Source organism: Natator depressus, chromosome 6 (assembly GCF_965152275.1).
Source record: "Natator depressus isolate rNatDep1 chromosome 6, rNatDep2.hap1, whole genome shotgun sequence".
Taxonomy (NCBI): Eukaryota; Metazoa; Chordata; order Testudines; family Cheloniidae; genus Natator; species Natator depressus.
In genome coordinates, this window is record NC_134239.1 from 34,229,332 (window position 1) to 34,253,445 (window position 24,114).

A 24,114-nucleotide genomic window follows, 5' to 3' on the forward strand; every position below is an offset into this window, starting at 1 on the left:
GTAGTGTAGACCAGCCCTAAGTTAGATCAAATTTGGTGTCTATGCTGCATAGTGGATTGCCCTAAACATGCTATGGATGTTGTTCTACTAGGAAATGAAACTTCAGCTCACAAACATGGGCCACAAAAAGGCTGAAACTTTCTTTTTTACTGCTTCACATTTTTCATTGCATACTAAATGGGTTTCACTACATAGAAGCCCAGAGAACTTTGCTTACCACCTGACAGATTCTTTGTTATTCTGGATTTCTTTCATCAGAACACCCTCTTGGCAATGGCTGCAGGAACACAAAGATGCAGTTAGACAGCAAATGTTTGTTTCCTTTAGGACTGAAAAGGGCATTTAATAAAACAATTCCAAATTCTACCGTCAAAGGCCATGCAGAGCTAACATTGATTTTGAGATAAACCATGTGTACTCATCTTCTAAGGGCAGAATTTAATTCATGCATACCATCAGCTCATGAACAGATCATTCTGTTCTCCCTGCACATGTGGGTTTTTCATCAATGTCCACTGGAGCTTTACACAGGAGAGCAGAATACCAGTGCTGATCGCCACCATACAGATCTAAGAGCAATAGTTTGCCTACAAACAAAAGAATCATACAACAGTAATGGGCCATATTGAGACCTGGTGTAAGAGGATGCAGCTTCATTGATATCAACAGAGTTGTACCTCCTTCCACCAAGTCTGAATTTGGCCCAGAATTATTAAAAAGCAGTACTTGTGTGGGCAAAGCTGTAGTCAGAATGAAGAGCGATGTACGAATGGAACTGTATAAAAAAATGGAGAGTACCTAGGGAAACTTACATTTTCTTTGTTACTTCATTTACAGAATGTAATTAACACAGACAGTAAACCATTTATCTGCATTTGAAAGAATCCAGACAGTTTATTTAATTTACTTATATTTGCAAACTGTTACCCTTGGGTTATGTTTTCAGAGATTATAGTACCATTCCTTCCCTCTTATTTTGATCAAATCCATTCCTATCACTTGGATTTAAATAAGCTGCAGATCTTACACTATTATTATTAGTAGTAAATATTTATATTATGGTAGCACCCAAAGGCCCCCATTGTTCTGGGCAATGTACAGATACTGAAAAGAGACAATCCCTGTCCTACAGGGTTTTTGACCTCCAATGTGCTGTGGCAAATTGCCGGCACTACTATGATGGGTCTCGCACTTTCTCTTCTTGGGTGGGGGTTCAGGGTACCGTTTCTTGCCCCTGAACTGGGGTAGTAACTGCCCCACTAGTGTCCTAGAGGAGGGGAGTGGAGAGGGAGGGGCCCGGGCCCACCCTCTACTCCGGGTCCCAGCTCAGGGGCCCTAAGATAGCGGTAAACCACTAGAACTAGTCATTCCTTCCCCTGGGCTACTTCCCTCTCCTGCCCTTCAGCTTGTGGGGCTTCCTGCCCTCCCTCTGCACAAACCAGGTGTCTCTTTACCTAGGGTCTTGGTCTTCTTAGCCCACCGCAGCACTTCTCCAAACTCTCCTCTGCTTCCCTCCAAACTGCTCTCTGCTCCAACATCAATCCACTCTGCTTCAACTCCTCTCCTTGTCTGAGAAGCAGGGGGGTTTTATCATGTGACTGGCTTCAGGTGCTTTAATTAATTTATAGCAAACTTTCTTCCCTCTACAGGGAATAAGGCTCCCTTCTAACACTCTCCTGCTGCCCTCTGGCTGTGCTGTATCACAGTGTATATAGTTTACCTAGCACACAATAGTGCTTATAATGTCAGAAAGCACATCTGAATAGCTCAACTTTTCACTCTAATTGGCCTGTTATTATCATAGATCTTCCCTGGACTTTATGCTCTTCTCTTTCTTTTACAACACTGTCTTTCATTAAAAGGTCAGCTTTCTACAAATAGTGATTGAAGTGGCCAGTCACACTTACCAAAAACGAACATAAAGTCCAAATGTCTACACTAATTTTAATACAAATCAGTTCCTGTGGTTGTAATCAAATTAAATTAAGGATCAAACTTACCAGTGGATGAATTAAGCGGAAGGCACTGTATAGGAATTATTTTTATAAGAGGATTTGACAAACCAAGTAAAGAAAGTATACTCATAGTTCAGCATCACAGAAACCAATAGGAAGAAACAGTAGTTTTAAATGGTGTAATAGACCAGTGGTTCTCAAAGCAGGTCCGCTGCTTGTTCAGAGAAAGCCCCTGGCGCGCCGGACCGGTTTGTTTACCTGCCATGCCCGCAGGTTCGGCCGATCGCGGCTCCCATCGGCCGCAATTTGCCGCTCCAGGCCAATGGGGGCTGCGGGGAGGGCAGGCAGCACGTCCCTTGGCCTGCGCCGCTTCCCCATTGGCCTGGAGCGGTGAACCGCGGCCAGTGGGAGCCACGATCAGCCGAAGCTGCGGACGCGGCAGGTAAACAAACCAGTCCGGCGTGCCATGGGCTTTCCCTGAACAAGCGGCGGACAAGCTTTGAGAACCACTGTAATAGACAACCACATTATTTATAATTTCTTCTGGCCTAATTCTGGTTTAGATTTTTTTTTTTAAATCTAAATGATTCTTTAGATCCATTTACATCACTTTTAAAATTTCCAGACACTTCAGTGAAGCTAGGGTTTAGCCTTAAATTAATTGTGAAAACTGGTTAGTTCTTTATTATTATAGTAATTATTGTGATTGTAATTTTATATCATAAACTGACAAAATGCTTTGTAGCTGTTACATATAGTTCATTCTTTGACATATGCAACCAGTAGTTTACCCAATTCCTTTTTATATCCACATATTAGTCAATTGCAAGATTATAAACCCTTCTGTATTTTCCTCATTGGATTATAATACTAAATGCCAAGATAACACAGTTCTTATGTTCTTCAAAAATATGTACACTTTTGTATGACTGGGAAAACTCACTAATTACAGAGAATATGTAATAGAAGGTAACATATGTTCCCAGGACATGAAGTTTATCTCTTGTGGGATAACTTGCTATACAGCCATTAGTCTGAGCAAAATACTGTTTTGATAATAAAAGAAAACTGAAAACATTATCCAGTGTTTTTCTCATGCAACTAAAAAGTCACTGATTTATTTCTCTTATTAAGAGTATCATGTAACAATCTGAAACATTTTAGATAATTTACAGTCATGAGAACAATCCTCATGAATCCACTTCATACAAGAGATGGTAAATCGTCCAGTTAATGCTAATATCTTTTTAAAGTTAAATCCTGTTTTATAAGGTTACAAATTTTCTGAATTCTTTCTTGCTGAAAAAAAAAAGTCACAGTCTACAAACATGATGTAGAACTCAAATTAAATGTCTACAGAACTATATCTACAATTACTGGCCTCACTTTGGAGATAAAATTACAAGCACTTTTCCACTCTGAAATAGTGATCAGTTCTCATTATCTTTAGGTGGCAAAAGTGATTTCTCAGGGTAAGAGTCCCCTAGTCATTTTACACTGCAAATCAATAGGAAATCTACAGTGTGGATCAGAGAGGAATTTTGCTCATACTATTTAGCACAAAGGTCATGCTAAAGGTAAAACCAAACATTGCTATTAAGCATTTGCCAAAACCAATCATTGCCATGGAGAAAAATTATTCTTCTTTACAAAGGGCAGAATTCTCGACGCAGTTCAGCAACATAGATCTTGCCTCTAATACTATTCTCTCCCTACAAACTGGGAATATCCATTGACAACAATGGAAATCACCACAACAACCTGGGAGAATGGAATATCAGACTTGATATCCACCATGTGGGTTTTAGGGGAGAAATTTGCCATATGGAAACAATGTGAAAGTAGAAATGAATTTGGACACAGCATGAGCAGCAGTGGGACTGTTCCAAAGCCCACTGAAGTCAATAGGAGCCTTTCCATTGTCCCAGCATACACTGGAATCGGCCCACCAAATTCACCAACATACAAATACAACATGTGGACATTTCAGAACTTTCTATTCTTGGTTCCTCTTTTAAATCAATCATTTTGGTTGATGTCTCTCTGGGAAATAAAGTTGAATTGTTTCAGCGGTCTATTGCAGTTGTATGAACTGGGTTTCTATCCCTAGCAGCATATCCAAACCACAAAAAAGTCACTTTGGAAGGGCATGAGTAGGGTGGCCTGGAGGCAGAGGCATGGCCTTGAATGCTAGCCAAGGGGAGTACTGAAATCTAATACTACAGGTATTTTGTGCACAGAAACCAGTGGAAGTTTTGCATGCTGCAGAACTACAGCACTGAGCTCTTACTGCATTGTGAATCGGGTAGACAGCCCTTCAGTGACATTCGTTTACTCTTATAAGGCAAGTAAGAGATTTTAAATGTCTTCTCTTTGTACATTAGTTTCATCCATTCCACTGTGAACATGGTATTATTCTCATACAATAGTTATATACCCCACGCTAGTACAATGAAGCCAAAAGAGTGTTACTGTCTTTGCAGGCAATTCCTTGGTTCCAAACTCTAGTACAGGGGTCGGCAACATTCGGCACGCGGCCCATCAGTGTAATCCGCTGGTGGGCCACGAGACATTTTGTTTATGTTGACCGTCCGCAGGCACGGCCCCCCGTAGCTCCCAGTGGCTGCGGTTTGCCATTCCCAGTCCCGGCGCAGGCTGCAGGGACGTGATGGCCACCTCTTCCCACAGCTCCCAGTGGCCGGGAACAGCAAACCGCGGCCACTGGGAGATGCGGGGGGTGGGGGGGGCGTGCCTGCGGACAGTCAAGGTAAACAAAATGTCTCGCGGCCTGCCAGCGGATTACCCTGATGGGCCGTGTGCCGAAGGTTACTGACCCCTGCTCAAGTACATATAGCATTCATTATGATCGCACTTCAGGACCTCAGCTTGCAGGGTCCTGTACCTTTCAAAAAGAAACACACAGTAAATCATTTGGATCAAAAATGTTGCTGTTTCCATCTCACAGCACTTCCAGTGACTAATCCCTAGAGAGACAGATACTGGGGCCATCTCTGGACTGGAGGGATTTGTGCACAGTCTCCTACACAGAGTAGCAAGAGCATCTTCTGCTGAGAAGATTGTGCACATCCACAAGATTATGATGTAATTTAAACTCTGACCAGAACTGCGTTCAGACAGCACAAACAGTTCAAACAAGAGTAACTCTCCGTGGGAATCCTTTCATGATAACTTTCTAGCCTGTAGGAAAGATGGTGCAGTGGTTAGGGCATTAGCCTGGGAGTCAGAAAACCTAAGTTCAATTCCCTACTCTGCCAAATTTCTTGTGTGACCCTGGGCAAGCCACTTAGTCTCTCTGTGCCTCAGCTCCCCATCTGTATAATGGGAATAATAGCACTTCCCTACATCACAGGGGTGTTGTGAGGTGCCCGTTACTATGGTAATGGGGGAACATGGAAAGATGTAACAGGGATGTGTGAGAGGTTAATGTTGAACTGAATATTTAAAATGGGACTTGGGAATTAATCTGCAGTTGCCCATATAAGAACATTCATAACACTCCATTTTCAAAGGGCCAAAGCCTCTTTCCTGGACATAACCTAAGAACAGGAGCTGTGTGGAAGGGGAAATATACTGGGATCTAGCAGAGAGAAGTTACATAGCCATTCTGCCACTTCTTCAAACTCAGGGCTCCAGGAGCTGTTGCACCCATATACGCAAGGGAAATTGGCTGGTGGATCAGTTTGATCAAGGTCTGATTCATCATTGTGGTACTCCCGTTTTACTCTAATATAACCCCTCTGAAATCAAAAGACAGACATCAGCAGAAACTGGAGCAATGCAGTGGTAAATCTGTTCCATAGAGTTCAGGCTGAAATTTCATCCTTAGTTTACTTTACCATGCATAGGTATTGTATCTAGTATGACACACAGAGAGAAAATCTTGTGCAAAACTTGGATTCACTGGTTTGGGTTAAGACCATTTCAACCTCTGCTCTGAATTTCCTGGCAGTGAAGGTTTGAGAGGGACATCAAACTTGTTTTCACTTTCAACCAGACTGAATGTGAGTCCAGCTTTCTGGAGGTGACAAGCCTTAATTACAGCCCAGAGCCACATGGCAGTACTTAGCACGTCCACATTTATTAGCTTTTGTGTTACTGATGCAGCAACAGGACAGAGCTCTGAAGATATCATGCCTGGCATCATTTAATTACAGAAAACATTGCCAGTCTCTAATCCAACAGACACTTAACCCGGAGAGCATCTTGTGACCCGAAAGGGATCATCTGGAAAGGAATCAAAATTCTGTTCACCAAAAACATTTATATTAGCTATGAAAGCCATACTCTGCAAAAGAACTAATTGGAGAGCTTCCCTGCAGTCTCTCTGCCAGTGTGCAAAACACTCAGACACAGCCTCACCCATCCCAATGCTCTGCTGCATCATTAGGGGCTGTTTAGTGTTCAAAATGTAGGACCGGTTATTTGTAAGGCCTCAAAAATCTGGAAACTTTAGAGCGCAGCAGTCGAATAAAGGATCGTGGGAACATCTCTCTAGACTCTTGTGCTGTGTACTTGAAGTAGTTCTGTGGATGTGCCAAGACATCAAACAATGCCTTTATCAGCTTCTTATCCTGAAAAGGGTAAGGCAGATTTTTTTACCGTCAATGAACAGACTAGTTACATTCAGAGTCACCAACACTTAATCCCCAATGATTCCATAGCAGATTGTTTTAATAGAGGCAATGGCCTTGAATTTTTTTCTTTCCAGTCACTAATGTGGGCTCTCAGATCTACACAGCTGGAGTGAAATCCTGGTGAAATCTTGCCACTGACTTCAGTGGAGCTAGGCTTTCACCCCAACCTTTATTTCAATACTAGTAGATCCAAGCATGTACAGAAAGCAGAATATTGAGTTGAGTTCTGACAGGAGAAACGTGCTTTTTGGGTGAAATCTACTCCACCTGCCTGAGTACTGGGCTCTGTAAAAGGTGGAGTGTGATGTGTGTCAGAGAAGTGAAATCAGTCTCTCCAATCCAGGGCTAATAACTGCAGGGCCGTCACTCCCTCCTTGTAGGCTCCTATTCTGTGAGCTGAAATAGCAGCCATTGTCTCTCCGTGCCAGTTGTGCAGGGCATTGGATCCAAGTAGATGTAAGCCTATGTCCCCCTCCCCAAGCTTGCTCCCACTGCAGCCTTCCAAGATAGCCTGTGTGAAGCCAGCCTGGAGATCCTTTTCCTGGCGCTTAAGAGATGCATAGGCACCCTTGTGCAGCTGCTCTGCCCACACCTAGGCAGGGGGCTTCATTGATGCTGAGGCCTGGGAAGGGGTGTGCACCAATTTAGCACTTCCCTGAAGTGGCTTGGACCTATAGGGCTAGCACAGGGGTCTTGGAAGGCATTAAAGTTGCTCATGCAGACAGTCCAAGAGAGGGTCTCAGTGGGGTGAATCCCATGTGGGGAAGTAGCTTCAATAGCACAAGAAAGTGTAATTTACAATTCTGTATTAATCTCTCCATTAATTCTCATACCAAAGCTTTAATAGAGGAAATGTACCTTAAGTATTTCTTGATGATTTTCAGATGCATAGAGTCTACCATCCCGAACTATGTCTTCTATTAGCTCCTGGTAATCCTCTGTTGGGGACACATGATATAATCATTTGCCTGTTAGACTCAGCTGCATAATCAATGAGGGCCACATTCTTCCCTTAACACAAGGGACCTGCTGGCCACTGGATGCAACAGGAAGGGTGTGGGCGTGTAGGTTCACATGTAACACCAAACATCTGGCTCTCAAATTAGCAATCTTTGGTTTTTCAAATGACCTATAAATACACTGTACTATTTATTATGAGGACACAAGCTGAGCTATTCATCATCAATCTGTCAAAGGCAAGAGAAAGAAGCAGCAGCCTGGGACAGCTCTATGAATTGTAACCATGTGGCATGCTTCAAACTTATTATGTTGCTAAAGAAATCCACACAAAATCCATCTTTAAATATTCTGAATCTTTTGCTGGATTCTTCATATTATAATCAAAAACTTTCTTAAAGGGCAGTTACAGTTGAGCCAGGGCAAAACCCTCCCAGGCAACAAAAGCCTTAAAAGGAAGGAAACTCCAAGCTAAGGGTGAGGTCTTCCCCCCAACCAATGAATTACTCACTGTCAGTGAGACACTGCAGCCCACCAGTGGGTACAGGGAAATGTTACACCTAGCTCACACTGTCTGACAAATCCTTAAGTCCAACCTCACCAACAGTGACACAGGTGCAGAGGAGACACCTGGGGAGGTGAAGCTCTGGCCCCACTTAAGTCAATGTGTGTTTTTGCCATTGACTTCAATGGAGCCGGGATTTCTCCCCTGGGGTCCAGGTTAAGGGCTGAGCTTTGGGAAGTTTCCAGGGTAAGCATGAGGCTGGAGTTAAGGGTGAAGGAGATGAATGCATGCAGTCAGGGTCGGATTTCCAATTGGGCACAGTAGGCATGTGCCTAGGGGCGCTGGCATTCTAGGGGCACCTAAAAGTTACAAGTGGGTTAAAGGTTTCATTTTTTAGGGAAAACACCAAGGTCAGCTGTAGGCGGGGGTGGGGGAGGAGGGCTGAAGATGCTGTGCCTAGGGGCATGGAAAGTGTAAATCCGGCCCTGTGAGCAGGACAGTGTGTCCCTCGCACAGCCTGACCAGCTTCCTGAGGCTCATCGGATGTGCATCCCTGCCGCCAAAGGAAAGGGGCTGCTGGAAAGGAGAGGTTGTTGGGAGGAAGAGGGTGCCCCCCACCTCCTCTCACAGCCACAGGAACGGAGACAGCAGGCAGCCCCTGGGATTGGGGCTGAGTCCTGGTGCATCTTCCATTGCAGGGTAGGAGAGAAGGGCACGGGGAGCATCTCTCCTCCTCCTCCTCCTCAGAAGTGCCGGCGGGGAGGTGTTGCTACCTGCAGCACTCCACTGCCTCAGCCCGCCAGCCTCCATCAAAGCCTGGGAGCTTCAGGAGAGACGGCACCAAAGGGGGTCTCTTAGCTCCGCTGCTGCGCTGCCCTCTGCTACGGCTCCCTCCTTCCCCTCTGCTGAGGTGTCCCCGGCTCCCTGCACGCTCCGTGAATCACCGTCGGCTGCCTTTCTGCAGCACCGCAGCCGGAGCTCTGCCGGGTTCCCGCCAGGCAATTCCCTTCAGTCCCCAGTCTGTGCGGCTCAAGCCCCGCTTTGGCGGTAATAGGGCACTGGCATGAACGTGCAGCACCACGGGCGCTGGGTGAAACTTTCCCCGGGGGAGGCTGGCTCCTCGTCCCGCCTTTTCCGCCGCAACCCCGCCCACACTCCACCCCCCTGCTCTGCCCCAGGTCCCACCTCTGCCCACCGCTGACTCGCCGCTCCCCTCTTCGCTCCCCCGCTGAGGTCCCCCCTCAGCTCACTTCCTCCCTCGCCCCCCGGCCGCTTGCCCAGCTGCTGCTCGCCTCCTCACCCCCCTGACAGACCCCTCCCCGCCAGCCACGAGGCCACCCACCCCCACCTGCCATGCAGCTCTCGCCGCTCCCCTCCTCATCCTGCTGCTGCTTCTCCCCGCTCCCCCCCCCCCGCGAGAGTCTCCCCCCTTTTCACCTTAAAACAGGAATAACATTCCCCTCGGGGAAGGGAACAGCTACAGATCAATTGCCAGATGGATTCCCCTCTGCGGGGCAGGGAGTTTGGTGTATGCTGTATAGAGAGAGAGGAAAAGCCAGGCTACCTGCGCCAAACTGAAGCCTAATTTCTCCTTTTGAAAAGTTTCAGAGTAGCAGCCGTGTTAGTCTGTATCTGCAAAAAGAAAAGGAGGACTTGTGGCACCTTAGAAACTAACAAATTTATTTGAGCATAAGCTTTTATGAGCGACAGCTCGCTTCGTTGGCATATTTATACCTGCCTCTGGAAATTTCCACTACATGCATCCGACGAAGTGGGTATTCACCCACGAAAGCTTATGCTCCAATACGTCTGTTAGGCTGTAAGGTGCCACGGGACTCTTTGCCGCTTTCACAGATCCAGACTAACATGGCTACCCCTTTGATACTTGTCACTGTAAAGTTACTCAGGGCTAGTCTACACTGGCAACGCTAGTCATGGCAGAGCCAGCGCTCTAAAAAAAACCCACCTCCACGAGAGGCGTAGCTACCGGCGCTGGGGGCTGTTATTGGAAACAGGCTTAAGTCCCCTGGTCCATTTTCAAGCTATCAAGCTATCTAAATCTATAACTATGGTATTGCTAGGATGCCTATTGCTATAGTAACTACTACTTATTATAAAGGCCCTGATACAGCTTCCATTGTCTTCAGTGAGAGCTGATCAGAACCCATTGAAATGAATACCACTGAGTGCAGCAAGACCAAATTTGGCCATGTCAGGGATGAAGATTTCAGTGCGTAAGTCTTTATGCACAGAAGTGTCACGCCAACACATTATTAATTATTTGTACTGTGGTAGCACCTACAGGCCAGGACCTTTTTGTGCTAGGAACTTGACAGACATATAACAAAGAGACAGTCTGTGCCACAAAGAGCTTACAACCAAAGTAAAAAATCAGGCAACAAGTAGATATAGAACGGGGGGTGGGGGAGAAATGAGCCCAAGGACAATAAGAGAAAATACTGGTCAACAGAATAGGCAGTGGTCAGAGCATGCCAGCTGCCTAATCACTGTTGAGTTTTTGTAGGCAGCAGGCACAGGGCAGTTTTAAGGAGGTGAAGGGATTTAAAGGACACTGAGGTAGCTTTGTGGATATTTGCAGGGAGCGGTTTCCATGCATAAGAGGAGAAAGTATGAAGGTTCTTGTTGGAAAATTTTACAAGCTGACAATCAGACTGTCATAATCTGCAGTACGAGGTGGGAGTTGATGTAATTGCACATAAACAAGTCCTCTGTTCATCCAACCATTCAGCTAAGTCAATTTAATGCCAGATAAGCACAGAATCATATTTTTTGTCACTGGAAATACATTAATATTACAATGTATAAGTATGCAAAAAACTTTCTATGTTTAGATGCAAGAAAAGTGCACTAAAAATAAAATAAAATAAAAGCAAACTCTAACAGAAGTAAAGTCAGTCAAACTCAATGCAAAAAAAAAAGGGGGGGCTCTAAACTCCTTCCAAAATGTTAATTTGCAGTTTGTGAAACAACAGGGCAAAGCAAGCCTAGGGCTTTGTATACACTGACATTTTTGCAGCGCCATCAGTGCTAGCATAGCATGAATGGAAACACTAGCATACACCAGCCAGAAGCGTTTTAGCCACCTAGTCAATTCTAGACTGTCTCTGAGCAGAATTTGACAATACAGTGGTAAAAATGCCAACAGCCAGTCTACGCTAACATTCTCATGGCCCTCATGTTAGACCATCAATAAACATAGACTAAGTATCAATGCCCCAAACTGCAAGGGTTCCATTTTTTGAGAGTTTTATCAGTTTTACAATGTGCTCCACCTACCCTCCAGGGATTGAAAGGTTCATGCTCCCACTGTAATATTCTACATTACTTATCACCTGTTAATAGCCACTTACCATCATATGTTACATAAGGCACCTGGAATCCTTTGGCACTATTCCCTTCATTTGACTTGAAGTGGATCCACAGTTTTTTAGACCTAGATGTGAAAGCTATAGGGCGTTCGTAGGTTTGGCAGGTTTCATATGTGGTCACAGAATTGGAGGAAGCTTCCAAAGAAAATGTACAATACGCAGCTGTCAGACAACTCTTAATAGGCAGCAGGTTTAAAACAAATGGAAGTATTTCTTCACACAATGCACAGTCAACCTGTGGAACTCTTTGTCAGAGGATGTCGTGAAGGCCAAGACCATAACAGGGTTCAAAAAAGAACTAGATAAATTCATGGAAGATAGGTCCATCAATGGCTATTAGCCAGGATGGGCAGGAATGGTGTCGCTAGCCTCTGTTTGTCAGAAGTTGGGAATGAGTGACAGGGGATGGATCACTTGATGATTACCTGTTCTGTTCATTCCCTCTGGGGCACTTGGCACTGTCCACTGTCAGAAGACAGAATACTGGGCTAGATGGACCTTTGGTCTGACCCAGTAGGACCATTCTTATGTTCTTAACTCTTCAGTTACTTAGTGATTAAAAAACACATTAACCTATAGTGACAAAAATGCTTTTATGGTAGGAGGATAACCGGAATACAAGTTAAATAAGTGCAGTTTTACACCTCATTTTGCAAGCATTAATGTGCCAAGATTTTGCTGTTAGTCTGAACTGTTTTGGGCAACAGCCAGAGCCAAATTCTGCTCTCAGCTACAGGAGGCCAACTTCCACCCCAAGAGTCTAATTGAAAGGACAACTGTAGTTATTAGTTGAAATACTTTAGGGTTCTTTGCACAGAAAATTCATCTGGCCTCTGGAAGGTGCAATATCCCAGACCACATGTTATCTGGCAGTGCAGCAGGCTGACTGAATCAGGAGACAGCCCAGACCAGTGCCTAAGGGTATGTCTACACAGCAAAAAGCTGTGCATGGACTAGCCTACCTGAGCTAGTTTGAATCCAGCTAGCGCAGGTAACAAGTAATGGGTAGTACAAGCGCAGCACAGACCCTGGGTAGGTGTTCTGGTCACTTCCTCTCTCAGAAGCCTGCACTGTGCTGTGTTCACTGCTTGTTACCTGTGCTAGCTGGATTCAACCAAGCTCAGGTAAGCCAGCTTCTGCTGCGTAGACATATCCTGAGTGCAGGCACCAGGGAACCAGAGCTGCAGGAATTGAGTTTTTGTTTGTGGACAGAGTGCTTGTGTCCGATCTCCACAATCCCTTAACAGAATCACATCAGTGCTCAGTTCGAGCTTCTTTATCCCATTGGCGCTGTGCAGCATGAGAGGTGTTACTATAGCCCTACAGTAGTCCAATGAATGGTTTGTGGAGGGGGGGCATCCAGGGAGTGACTGGTCAGTGCATGCTCTGTTTTTTCTTTGCCAGGTGACCTGCAGTTGGTAAGAGGGCCTCTGCCACCTTGATCCCTGTGAAGCAAATGGGAGGCTTGCTCATACCCTGACCATGTAACTTGGCTCCATAATTATTTTCATAAAACATTTTTTTATTATTTTCTTTTAGCTTTTTAAAAACATATTGCTTGTGAAATGTGCCAGCGCCAGAAACTGAAATGGTTTCTCCACAGCACATGTAGAATCATAGACTCAGAAATGCAGGGGTGGAAGGGACCTTGAGAGGTCATCAAGTCCAGCCCCCTGCCCGGAGGCAGGACCAAGTAAGCCTCAAGAATCCCTGACAGGTGTTTGTCCAACCTGTTCTTAAAAATCTCCAGTGATGGGAATTACACAACCTCCCTTGGAAGCTTATTCAAGAGCATAAATACCCTTTTAGTGAAAAAGCTTTTCCTAATATCTAATCTAAATCTCCCTAGCTGCTGATAAAGCCCATTACTACTTGTCCCACCTTTCGTGGACATGGAAAACAACTGATCACCGCCCTCTTTATAACAACCTTTAACATATTTGAAAACTTATCAGGTTCCCTGGGTCTTTTTTAAATCAAGACTACACAGGCCCAGCTTTTTTTAAACCTTTCCTCACAGGTCAGATTTTCTAAACCTTTTATCATTTTTGTTCCTCTCCTTTGGACTCTCTCCAGTTTATTCACATCTTTCTGAAAGTGCGGCGCTCAGAACTGGACAGCAATCCAGCTGAAGCCTCACCAGTGCAGAGGTGAGCGGGACAGTTATCTCCTGTGTCTTACATATGATAATCCTGTTAACACACCCAGAATATTAGTCCTTTCCTCATCTGCATCACAGTGTTGACTCATGTTCAGTTCCTGATCCACTACAACCCCCAGATGCTTTTCAGCGGTACCTCCACCTCACCAGTTATTCCTCATTTTGTAATTGTGCATTTAATTTTTCCTTCCTAAGTGTAGTATTTTGCACTTGTCTTTATTGAATTCCATCTTGTTGATTGGTCCAAGTGGAATGGGTCTCAATCCGGATGGTATTAGTATTCGATCCAGTCCAACCTGGGCAGGGCTCAACTAGAGGTAAAAGCACCCATAACTCTTTACCATTCATCAACCCTTACAAATGCTATATGAAGGTTTCTCACAAAGATCAATGGCACATTTCAGCTTTAGGCCCTCGATTCATCCGGACCCAATTCCACATGATGATGGAAAGGATGTTGGAAAGGATTTCCAAATTCATTGTCAAATGAAACCTATTTCTCTACTCTTTAGAACTAGGCTTTAGGTGACTGGTTTTTAGTTTATGCACCAGGCGTGGAATAAGCAGGAGAATTCTGTTCTTCACCCTGAGGTCCATTGGAAAGACAGACATTATATGGTTTGGAAGATATTTCAGACTTACAACTTTTTCGCATCACCAGGTAGTCTCCACATTCATCTTCTATTGGCAGAAATATTTCTGGAACCACAATCAGAATGCGGCGCTTAGGAGGTGGATTTATAGTCCACGTACATTCAATGTTCGCAGGGTAATTCCCAGGATAGTTTGGGGATTCAACATATCCAGTGAAATCTCCAAGTTCACCTCCACAGTGTCTATCTGAAAAAGGAACACGTCACCCAGGGCCGGGGAATGAGGAGAGGGATATCTAGAGCCTTCTCTACAGTCATTGTCAGCAAGAGCAATAGACATATGAACCCATTCCTGTTTGCATATGAAACAGGTGAACCCCTCTGTCAGCTGCACATCAAACTGGTCCCTGCTTTTGCCTTTGTTTCTTTAAATAGTGAGATCCAGGCTGAAAAATAAAATTAGGAGCAGAACTAACTATTAGCACAGAGGCATATGGTGGCTGTGAGGCTACAGCCGCTTGCAAAGGGGATGTAAAACACGACCGTGTCAGAGTTCTCCACTCACTCCCATCCAGGGTAACATTTTTATACTCAGCTTTACACAGGGGTAAGTAACTACACAGGGTGTAAGGTATTGGAAATTCAAATATATGATGCACAATGTCTGCAGCAGCTCAGGACAGAGTGAATTCTGCCCCATCCATTCAGAGGGTGCAGTGTTTCATGCCTCCTATACCAGACCTGCTCCATTGGCTGCTGTCGCGGAGATACAAGGCCATGACCTTGAGTCCCCTCCCTGCCTCTTTTGAAGGAACGAATGCGGAAAAACTGGGATTGTGACTAGCCCCCATGCAGGATGTTTTGAACACTCTTCTTGTGCACCTGGGCGGGTCTGGGCACTTGCTGCCTTATAATATTGTTAAGGCTGTGGCATGCCCTACAACTGCAGCCCTTCGTTTATGAAGAGATGCAGCTACCAGAAGCAGATATATATAGTCAGGGTTTCATCAGAGGATTTTCTCTTCCCCTCATTCTCCTTGCTTTATGCCCTCATCTTCCTACATTGCAGCCACCGCTATTCAGAAACCAACAGGGACTCCCTTTGGGCCTGTTCTGTAATAAGCTGGAAAGGTTACTGTTAAGAAGCCCAGAGAGCAGAGTGAGTTGCCTGAGCCGCATTCCTTCCCCCTGCTAGCCCAGGGAGAGAGAAAAGGAGACTAAGAACCCAACCAAATCTCTTGCATTACATGGCAAAGCCAAGATCTACCAGCAGTACCCAAGTGCGGCCCAACATTCCCAGGGGTTGATCTTTCTCATGTGCAGACTGGCAAAATTAATGATTGTTAGCACAATAATACTGCAAGCCTCATTCACAGAGCTAGATGCCTCAATAAGTCATCTAGGGACGTAACTCACTTGTGGTGTAAACAGGTGCAACTCCTGTGACTTCCCTGTGGTTATGCCCACTTGCACCAAATCTGAATTCGATCCCTACAACTCTCATTTTGGATACTAATGACTCTGGCCTGTTTCATTTCTAACTGGCTGAGAAATCCATTTGTGATACTTACTTTTACACTGGGTTATGTTTGTTGATCCATCAAAATCAGTAGTGGTGTTTCCAGGGCATGAAATACAATAATTTTGACCAAACTCAGGTTGGTAGGTCCCAACTGTGCAGCGAATACATCGGTGAGTTGTAGTATTATAAAAATGACCAGGTGAACATTGAACTGTAGGGGTTTGTAAACATGTAGTACAGTTACCAAAGGCGATTATGACACTAGAAAGTAGCTTTATATATGTTTTTATAGGACTTATTATAAGCTAAGTAAATAACTAATGTTATACTTGTGTGGAGCTACAGCAATAATACGAAGGCGTACTAGGCTCTTTTTGTGAGACCACAAATATAGCTCACAGTGCCACATGCTAGTTCCTGTCTAGAAGTGAGAAACAGCAGAAAGAAAGAGAAAGAATGTGTATCTGTGTCTGTGAGGGGTGGGGCGGGGGGGGAGTAAATAACAGATAGTGAGAAAAAGAACATTTCATTGAATGATCCAACCCTGATAGTTTTACACATGGCAAATCAACTGTATATTCATATATCAACGGAACAATTCTGTCACACTTATTTATACTGAGAAGTACAGTACTACCTGAACAGACTTGCTGAAATTCATTGTCTAGTAGGGCACTACTCACCATGATTAAGGGGAGGAGGATTTGGCCCTTCATGATTTGTACACTTGTTTTTGCAGGTCTTATGCAATGACTAATGCGTATATTACGTTATACTCCCATAACAACACTCTTATTATTGGATAGATTAATCTATATTAGAATCATGCATTATAACCCCTGCCCCCTGGTTACATATGTCTCCTGAACTTGTAAGGATGTGGGGCAAAATCCTGCACAGGACTTACATCCCATACATCTCCATTAGAACCAATTTTGATTACTGTTTGCAAAAAAAAAAAAAATACAATGCTGCTTGCATTAAACCTATGATTTTTAATGCAAATGTTAACAAGAAACTCCTTTGTGGTTAAAATATCATCACCACAGGATTCTCATCCTAGGTCACAGGCATTGGGGCTCAAGTGCCAATTATGTGGGACCTCCCTTAACTCAAGTTTTCAGGGGGGCTTCTGACCCACGTGATGCCCATTAATCATGCTCCAGAACATCCTGGCTAATTCCATTTTCAGCCTGGTCATAAAGGACTCCCTTCCTGCAGGACCTAGTCAATGGTTCTGACTGTTGTGGATCCATCTCTCAGAACCTACTGCTCTTTAGTCAGACCCTGGATTCCTTTAGCTGCTTCTGTGGTTTCCAGTCAACACATAATTAACACTATAGCCAGTTTGGGTACTTTGGCCTCTGTGATCCCAAAGGGTTGGTGTTGTTATGATTGTGTGGGTCCCTTGTGCATCCATCCGTTCTGGTACTAAGGGGACCATCTTGCTGCCAGCCATCACTCAGAGACAGTCAGCTCTCCTTTGTCCTTGAGATTAATACCTGGTTTTTCCTATGTTCTTTTCTATCTGTCTTCACAGATCGTCATGACAAATCATTGACCAGGTTCAAGATATCTGCCAGACCATCTGGTAGTCCCAAAATGCCAAAAAACTTGAGATGTAAGAGAGCTCCCACATGACTTGAGCCAGGGGCATGACACTCAAGTGTGAGAATGCTGGGAAACGATAGCTTTAAAGAGGGGACATATTTCGTCCTTTTAAACTTTAGCCTTCATAGCAACAGGGACAGTGCTGGTCTCTCAAAGCACTGCAGTTCATTGTATCTCTTCTTGATCTTACCTTTCGTCTCGCAGTCCTGAAACATTGATGCACCACTGTATTTTGTTGTCAGGCCTCCTCCACATGGAAAGCAGGCTGTCCGGCCAGCTTCAGGTTGGTATGTTCCAAAGGGACAAGGCAGACAGGGCTTGAAGCCATCAGAGGAATATTCACCCCGTGAGCACTGACCTAGAGGACATAAATACACATTAGCATAAACCTGAACTTTATGGAAGCTGTATCATGGCTGAAAGAGTATTACGCACCTGCTCCTCAGCTGGTGCAAATCATTTGAAGATCTGGTCATAAGTATGGACTATGAAAGTCTGAAACCAATTTTATGCAACAAAACATGGGTTGAAATAAGATCTTAATAAGTACGTGGCTGGAATCATTTACAGGCTTTAATACAATGATGTTTGGAATAAAATTGGTTCTATTTTTGCTACATGTTGCTTCAAAATTGTAGGACAACATTCCAGCCCTTTTTCCTTTTGTCTCCAAAATGGACACAAATGAAAGCATGAAAAATGCAGTGTTATTCTGCACCCATTTTCTTTCAGCCCTGATTGCCTGCACTACACACAACTCTCTGGGCATGTGACACAAGTAATCAAGCAAGGGAGGCTGCCGGTACAACTCACAGGAGGTACTCCAAAACAAAGTCCCACTCTGATCCACTGCTATACGGGGGAGAGGCCTGCTGAGCTGGAACTCCACAGATTTTAGGGAGCCAGAATTAGGGCCCAGTAGTTGCAATTAAAGTACAGCACTGCTCCCCGGCTGCCTGTGGCTTTTCTCATTTAAATGGAAGCAAGAGCCAGCACCTGTCCCATAGAAGTTGCCTATTGTAACATCAAAATGAACACTGACTGGTTCACAAACATTGGTGAACTCTTCAGTGAACCTGGTGTGAGGAGTTTCACATTTCATTGTAGAAGAGTCTCAATGGGGCTAGCCCATTAATAGCATTTTTAAGTCATATAGCTGCAGATTATGTAGACTCTCCTGCCATTTTGTTAATGAGCTCAGAGTCTATAAAACAGGCAGCTGAACTAACCTAGCACTGAAACTATAAGTAGCAGAAACCCAGATTTTGTAGAATTCACAATTTATTTTTATTCTATACAATGATTATTATTAATAATCAGTAATTAAACAAACACTTTATTACTGTATCACCCTGAAACCCTAATCCAGATCAGGGGTTGTGCTAAACTCCATACAAACACATACTGCACCACAGTCCATGACTCAAAATACTCTTGCCCTCAGACTCTGGGTCTTTGATATTGTCTCCACTCTGAATTGCTTTGCTCTGCTATGGTATGAAGGTAGGATTTACCTCACGGAACTGATTCTCTATTGACCCTGTGGATCCTTTATGGAAATCTCTGAAATAAAATCTGTCTTCAAAACTTGTAGCAAGCAACTGATTTCAATGACAGTGGTAAGTAATTACACTGCTGTGGATGACACAGAATCGTGCTGCAGTTGTTCAGCCACGCTGAGAAATTTTGCCCTTTTAAAGAGCTGTTGCGATAATAAACCGGTTGTTAGTTTTAGTTTATAGCTCCAATAAATCATTCCGTGAATGGCTGTTTTGTTAAGGAGTTAAATTGGCCTTGGCTTCGTTTCAAAATATTTGACTAAAAAACAAAAAGGACATTAACTACTGGTCATGATCAATGATGAAGAATTTTGTTTATGGCTAACAAATTCAGTTTAATAATGAGCTTCTCCTTCGTGTATTATAGGCAGGAGATAAAGTGATGTTATCTGGCTCATTATACTGAAACTGAATGAAGAAAAATATCATCCTAATTCTTGACTCTAATTTCTCCAACACAAAACACTTTTATCCAACCTTCTGCACTTTCTGGATACTCATTCATTTGCTCGTGGCTCTTTTCAAGTCCCTCTTTATTTTATAGGTATTTCTATGGCACACACATCTCTGTAGTGTCTGTGAGCCCCACAAATATTAATGAACTAAGCCTCAGAACATCCCTAAGAGGTTAAAAAAAATCCCACAAACTACTTTCATTTTAGTGACAAGAAAAATGAGGTACAGAAGAGGTTAAGGATAGTAAGGTTCATTTTGAAAAGCAGCGAGCCAACTTAGGCACCCAGAATCAATGACCACTTTTGAAAGTCAGACTAAGTCACTTGCCAAGATCACACAGGAAGTCTGTGGCAGAGACATCTGGAACAGAACCCGATCTCCTGTATCTCAGTTCTATGACCTAACTGTGAGAACATCTTTCCTCCTAAGTGCTTCTCCTTTACTGGTTTTTTTTGCTGAAGTTATTTTACTGGTTTAGATTTTATTTTTTAAATCAGGTGCGACTTTTCCCCCCAGATTTTTCTTAGATCTCTAGCTTCACATTATACACCCCCTGAACAAAGTAACGGCCCAACACAGTCTTTAGAAATGCACAAGGAGCTCAGTGGAAGCCTTATGCACCCATCCAAGGGCAGAAGCTATGTGAATACACAGTATATCTGAATGAAATCTACTCCACTGGATCTCTTTTTCTCAGCAGCTTTGCCATTTGCACATTACTTGTCTTGACAAATCACTTTCATCTGTAGTTATGTGCTGTAAAACCCACTGTGGAGGAAACTGATTTGAATTCAATATTTTGGAATCACATACAAAAAGCAGTGAAATTCTGAGTCACAGCTGCCACTCCATTTTTAACTTTCCCCGTTGTTCTCAGGTACTGCCGGGGTCTTTGAGTGCTGGGTGATCTTATATAGCACACATGGTACTTTCAAGGTGAGTGAAGTAAGGAGTGACAGCATCATTTCTGTGCCTTTTCTAGCTCTGTAGGGTGTAAGAGCCTTACCTCCACATTCGGATATATCCCGACCTCCAGATAATTTTTGGTTTCCCAGGTTCTGAGGACTTGGGCAAGGTTCACAAGTTATTTGTCCTTCCTCATCTTGGTATGTTCCATTAGGGCATAAAACACAGAGTTCTTGTTCCCCATCATAGTATGTTCCGACACTGCAGCTAGCTAACGACATGAAAAAACATCTGGTGACCAAAATTCAATTTATGTTCTTCAAAGCCAGTAAGTTAAATTGGCAGGTACCAGGTTGCTGAATGACTTGCAGATTGACGCCTTGTACCTCTAAGGCAAACCCACTAGAATAGAACCATGAAAACGCAAGGGGCGGGAATGTTCTAGAATTTTGCACAGAGTGAAATGTTCCCTACGAAGAGAAAACCAATGGTTCTAGTATAGTGCATACCGACAGAGACCACATCAGACTGCATAGACTATTTTGATTTTCAGAACAGATATGGGACATTGAAACATAGGAATTGCCCTACTGGGTCAGACTCATGGTCCAGCTAGTCCAATATGCCATGTCTGACAGTGCCCGCTGGGGTGCACAGGGTGAGTTCAACAGGAAGTGCCTCTGCACAGCCGACGGCCACAACCATGGGGGGTGGTTTGCACGCAGTTGGCCCTGGCAACTCACTCAATTCTCATTGGTGGCTGCACGGAGCTGTGTGTGTACCACTGTGACACACCCTGAGATCTTACCTCAGCTGGCATACTAAAGCTAGTGAGGGTAGCTATCTGCAACCACCATTAGCGAAAGGGCACATCTGGCCCTCAAAGTGCACTAAGTCTCCTCTTACAAAGCCAGCAAAAAAACTCCCAAAGGATACCATTGTCAGAAATGGTGCTGGATCAGGAAGAAGGTCATGAGCCAGTTTAAAACCAGGGGAGAGGCTTCAAAGGGCTGACAATGGAGGAAGTACAAATTTAAATATTTTATTTCTGTTTGTTGAACTGAATCAGAAAGTTTAATTTCAACTCAGTTCTATGTTAAACTGTGCCCCCCCAAAGCTGCCGTGCCTTATGGGAGGTGTAATTCAAGTGCCTCATGAGGTCGCTATTGTCCTCTATGGGCTAGGCTCACCAGACTACATCTCCCATGGTGCAGCATCACCATGTAACTTCCATGAGGCACCATGTTGACTCAACCAGAGGGGAGACTGTGGTGAGTCAGAAGAGATGTAGCCCAGGCAGGGAATCTGCCCCACAGAAAAAATGGGGGCACAAGGCACCCAAACTAGAACCACAGAAGCGCGCGAGACTCAGATTAATGTCAAACTGACCCAAAATGAAATGTTTTGATTCAGTTCAACAATTTCATTTCAGGTTGACCCAACCCAAAACAAAATATTTAGTTTTGAATATCCCAACTGCAAATCAAAAAATGTCAGCATTTTTCCCAGGGAAAAAACTTCAATTTTGCTAAAACTACATTTTCCATCAATAAACATTTTGAGAGAAAATTCATGATCAGCTCTAACAAACATGCTTTTTAAATTGTATATGTCATAAAGAGAAGGGGAACATTGTAAACATCAACTCCTTCCCCCTAAAATAACAACAGGCCAGGCAGTAGCTCACCAAGAGCCAAAATCTACTTTGGTCACAACCCTGCAGTCTCACTGCAGGTGTGTAACCAAGAGCAAAGTTTAGCCCCCCACCATCTAGGCTGTGAAGTAATTTCCTGGGCATTCATTGCTGTTGGGGGCATTAATTTCAAAATGGCATCCCCAAATCAGCCTTGCACCTATGTGCATAACCCTTGCCCACTCCATAATTTTGCCATTCTGGGGGTTGTTTTGCTAAGTATGATGGAGAGAAAACATTAAATGTTCAGCCCTTTTTGGAGGGGAGATAAAGATTTCACAAAACAAGCCACAAACCTCATCATTCAATTCTCCATCATCCCTTAGTTTTTCATCAATTAAATGGCATGGGGGTGAAACCCTTCCAGCCACAGAGGAGCCACATAGCCCTGAAGCTCAGCAGTATCATTGTAGATCTGCTACGCGCAGGCTCAGGAAGTATAGGGTTGTACTAGGGGATTCCACAACCCCTGCCCACCAGGGAGCCGAGTGCCACATGAAGGGAGGTTGTAGACACATCTAGGAGTGCCGGGGCATTGCCACTGCAACTGCAAGCTGCCTAAATCTGCTTATAAACCTCATTTTGGGGAGCTCACAACCTGTAGTCTGTGGCAGTGGCTGTTTAGCTGGTTATGTTCTTATATTGGCACCTATCAATGTAATAACAGACAAGCCCAACTACACAGCCACCCACATCTTGCCTCCGACAACTCCTGAACCGGGCCCTGTGCAAAGTCCATTTACTCAGGGGACAAGGATTCCACACCTATTCATATCTGATGTTACTAGAAACAGCTGGTTACCTAACAAACCCCTTTGTGCTAACAAAGTGCTTGATGCTGAGGGGTGCTGAGGATCCACTACACTCTAGGAACTGAAAGTGCTCAGCACCTCTTGGAGTTAGTTTCAATAATGGTAAAAACGTACCCAAAAAGCGCAGCTTGGGAAAATCAAGTATTAAAAAACCTTTTCACAATGTCTGTAGAAAAATTCATCTCTGTATTTCTATCCACTGTCTCCTCTGAGACATGCCATACGATGCAAGACTGAAACAGCTCCTGTTTGTCTATGACAGCGATGATCAGAAAATTACATTTTCATGCATCTTTAGCTATTAATTAATCTGACAGCTGCTAATTATTAAATCTAAATATTAGAATTAAAGAAGCACCAACAGGTTCCAAAGATTTATGCCTCCTTGCTTAGAAGGCAAGAGTTCCCCAGCCCTCTCGAGTACACATAGGGTATTTATTCCAGATCATAGAATAGAATCATAGAATCATAGAATATCAGGGTTGGAAGGGACCCCAGAAGGTCATCTAGTCCAACCCCCTGCTCGAAGCAGGACCAATTCCCAGTTAAATCATCCCAGCCAGGGCTTTGTCAAGCCTGACCTTAAAAACCTCTAAGGAAGGAGATTCTACCACCTCCCTAGGTAACGCATTCCAGTGTTTCACCACCCTCTTAGTGAAAAAGTTTTTCCTAATATCCAATCTAAACCTCCCCCATTGCAACTTGAGACCATTACTCCTCGTTCTGTCATCTGCTACCATTGAGAACAGTCTAGAGCCATCCTCTTTGGAACCCCCTTTCAGGTAGTTGAAAGCAGCTATCAAATCCCCCCTCATTCTTCTCTTCTGCAGACTAAACAATCCCAGCTCCCTCAGCCTCTCCTCATAAGTCATGTGCTCTAGACCCCTAATCATTTTTGTTGCCCTTCGCTGGACTCTCTCCAATTTATCCACATCCTTCTTGTAGTGTGGGGCCCAAAACTGGACACAGTACTCCAGATGAGGCCTCACCAGTGTCGAATAGAGGGGAACGATCACATCCCTCGATCTGCTGGCTATGCCCCTACTTATACATCCCAAAATGCCATTGGCCTTCTTGGCAACAAGGGCACACTGTTGACTCATATCCAGCTTCTCGTCCACTGTCACCCCTAGGTCCTTTTCCGCAGAACTGCTGCCTAGCCATTCGGTCCCTAGTCTGTAGCGGTGCATTGGATTCTTCCATCCTAAGTGCAGGACCCTGCACTTATCCTTATTGAACCTCATCAGATTTCTTTTGGCCCAATCCTCCAATTTGTCTAGGTCCTTCTGTATCCTATCCCTCCCCTCCAGCGTATCTACCACTCCTCCCAGTTTAGTATC

The 24,114-nt window shown here is 44.2% G+C and overlaps 1 protein-coding gene across 4 annotated transcripts in view; it reads right to left on the reverse strand.

Moving 5' to 3' along the window:
* Positions 1-2,908: 2,908 nt before the first annotated feature.
* Positions 2,909-24,114, reverse strand: part of SCUBE2 (signal peptide, CUB domain and EGF like domain containing 2) — a 69,619-nt gene continuing 48,413 nt past the window's right edge. Inside the window, exons 16-22 of one of the 4 annotated variants that reach the window (XM_074955016.1) lie at positions 20,370-20,540; positions 17,539-17,706; positions 15,787-15,948; positions 14,265-14,462; positions 11,444-11,596; positions 7,469-7,548; positions 2,909-6,547 (exon numbers count right to left, since the gene is read on the reverse strand). In XM_074955016.1, coding sequence (XP_074811117.1) covers positions 6,395-6,547; positions 7,469-7,548; positions 11,444-11,596; positions 14,265-14,462; positions 15,787-15,948; positions 17,539-17,706; positions 20,370-20,540 — 1,085 coding nt within the window. In that variant the 3' untranslated portion in view covers positions 2,909-6,394. The remainder of the gene's footprint in view (positions 6,548-7,468; positions 7,549-11,443; positions 11,597-14,264; positions 14,463-15,786; positions 15,949-17,538; positions 17,707-20,369; positions 20,541-24,114) is intronic. The other 3 variants (XM_074955017.1, XM_074955014.1, XM_074955015.1) reach the window with 3 other exon arrangements.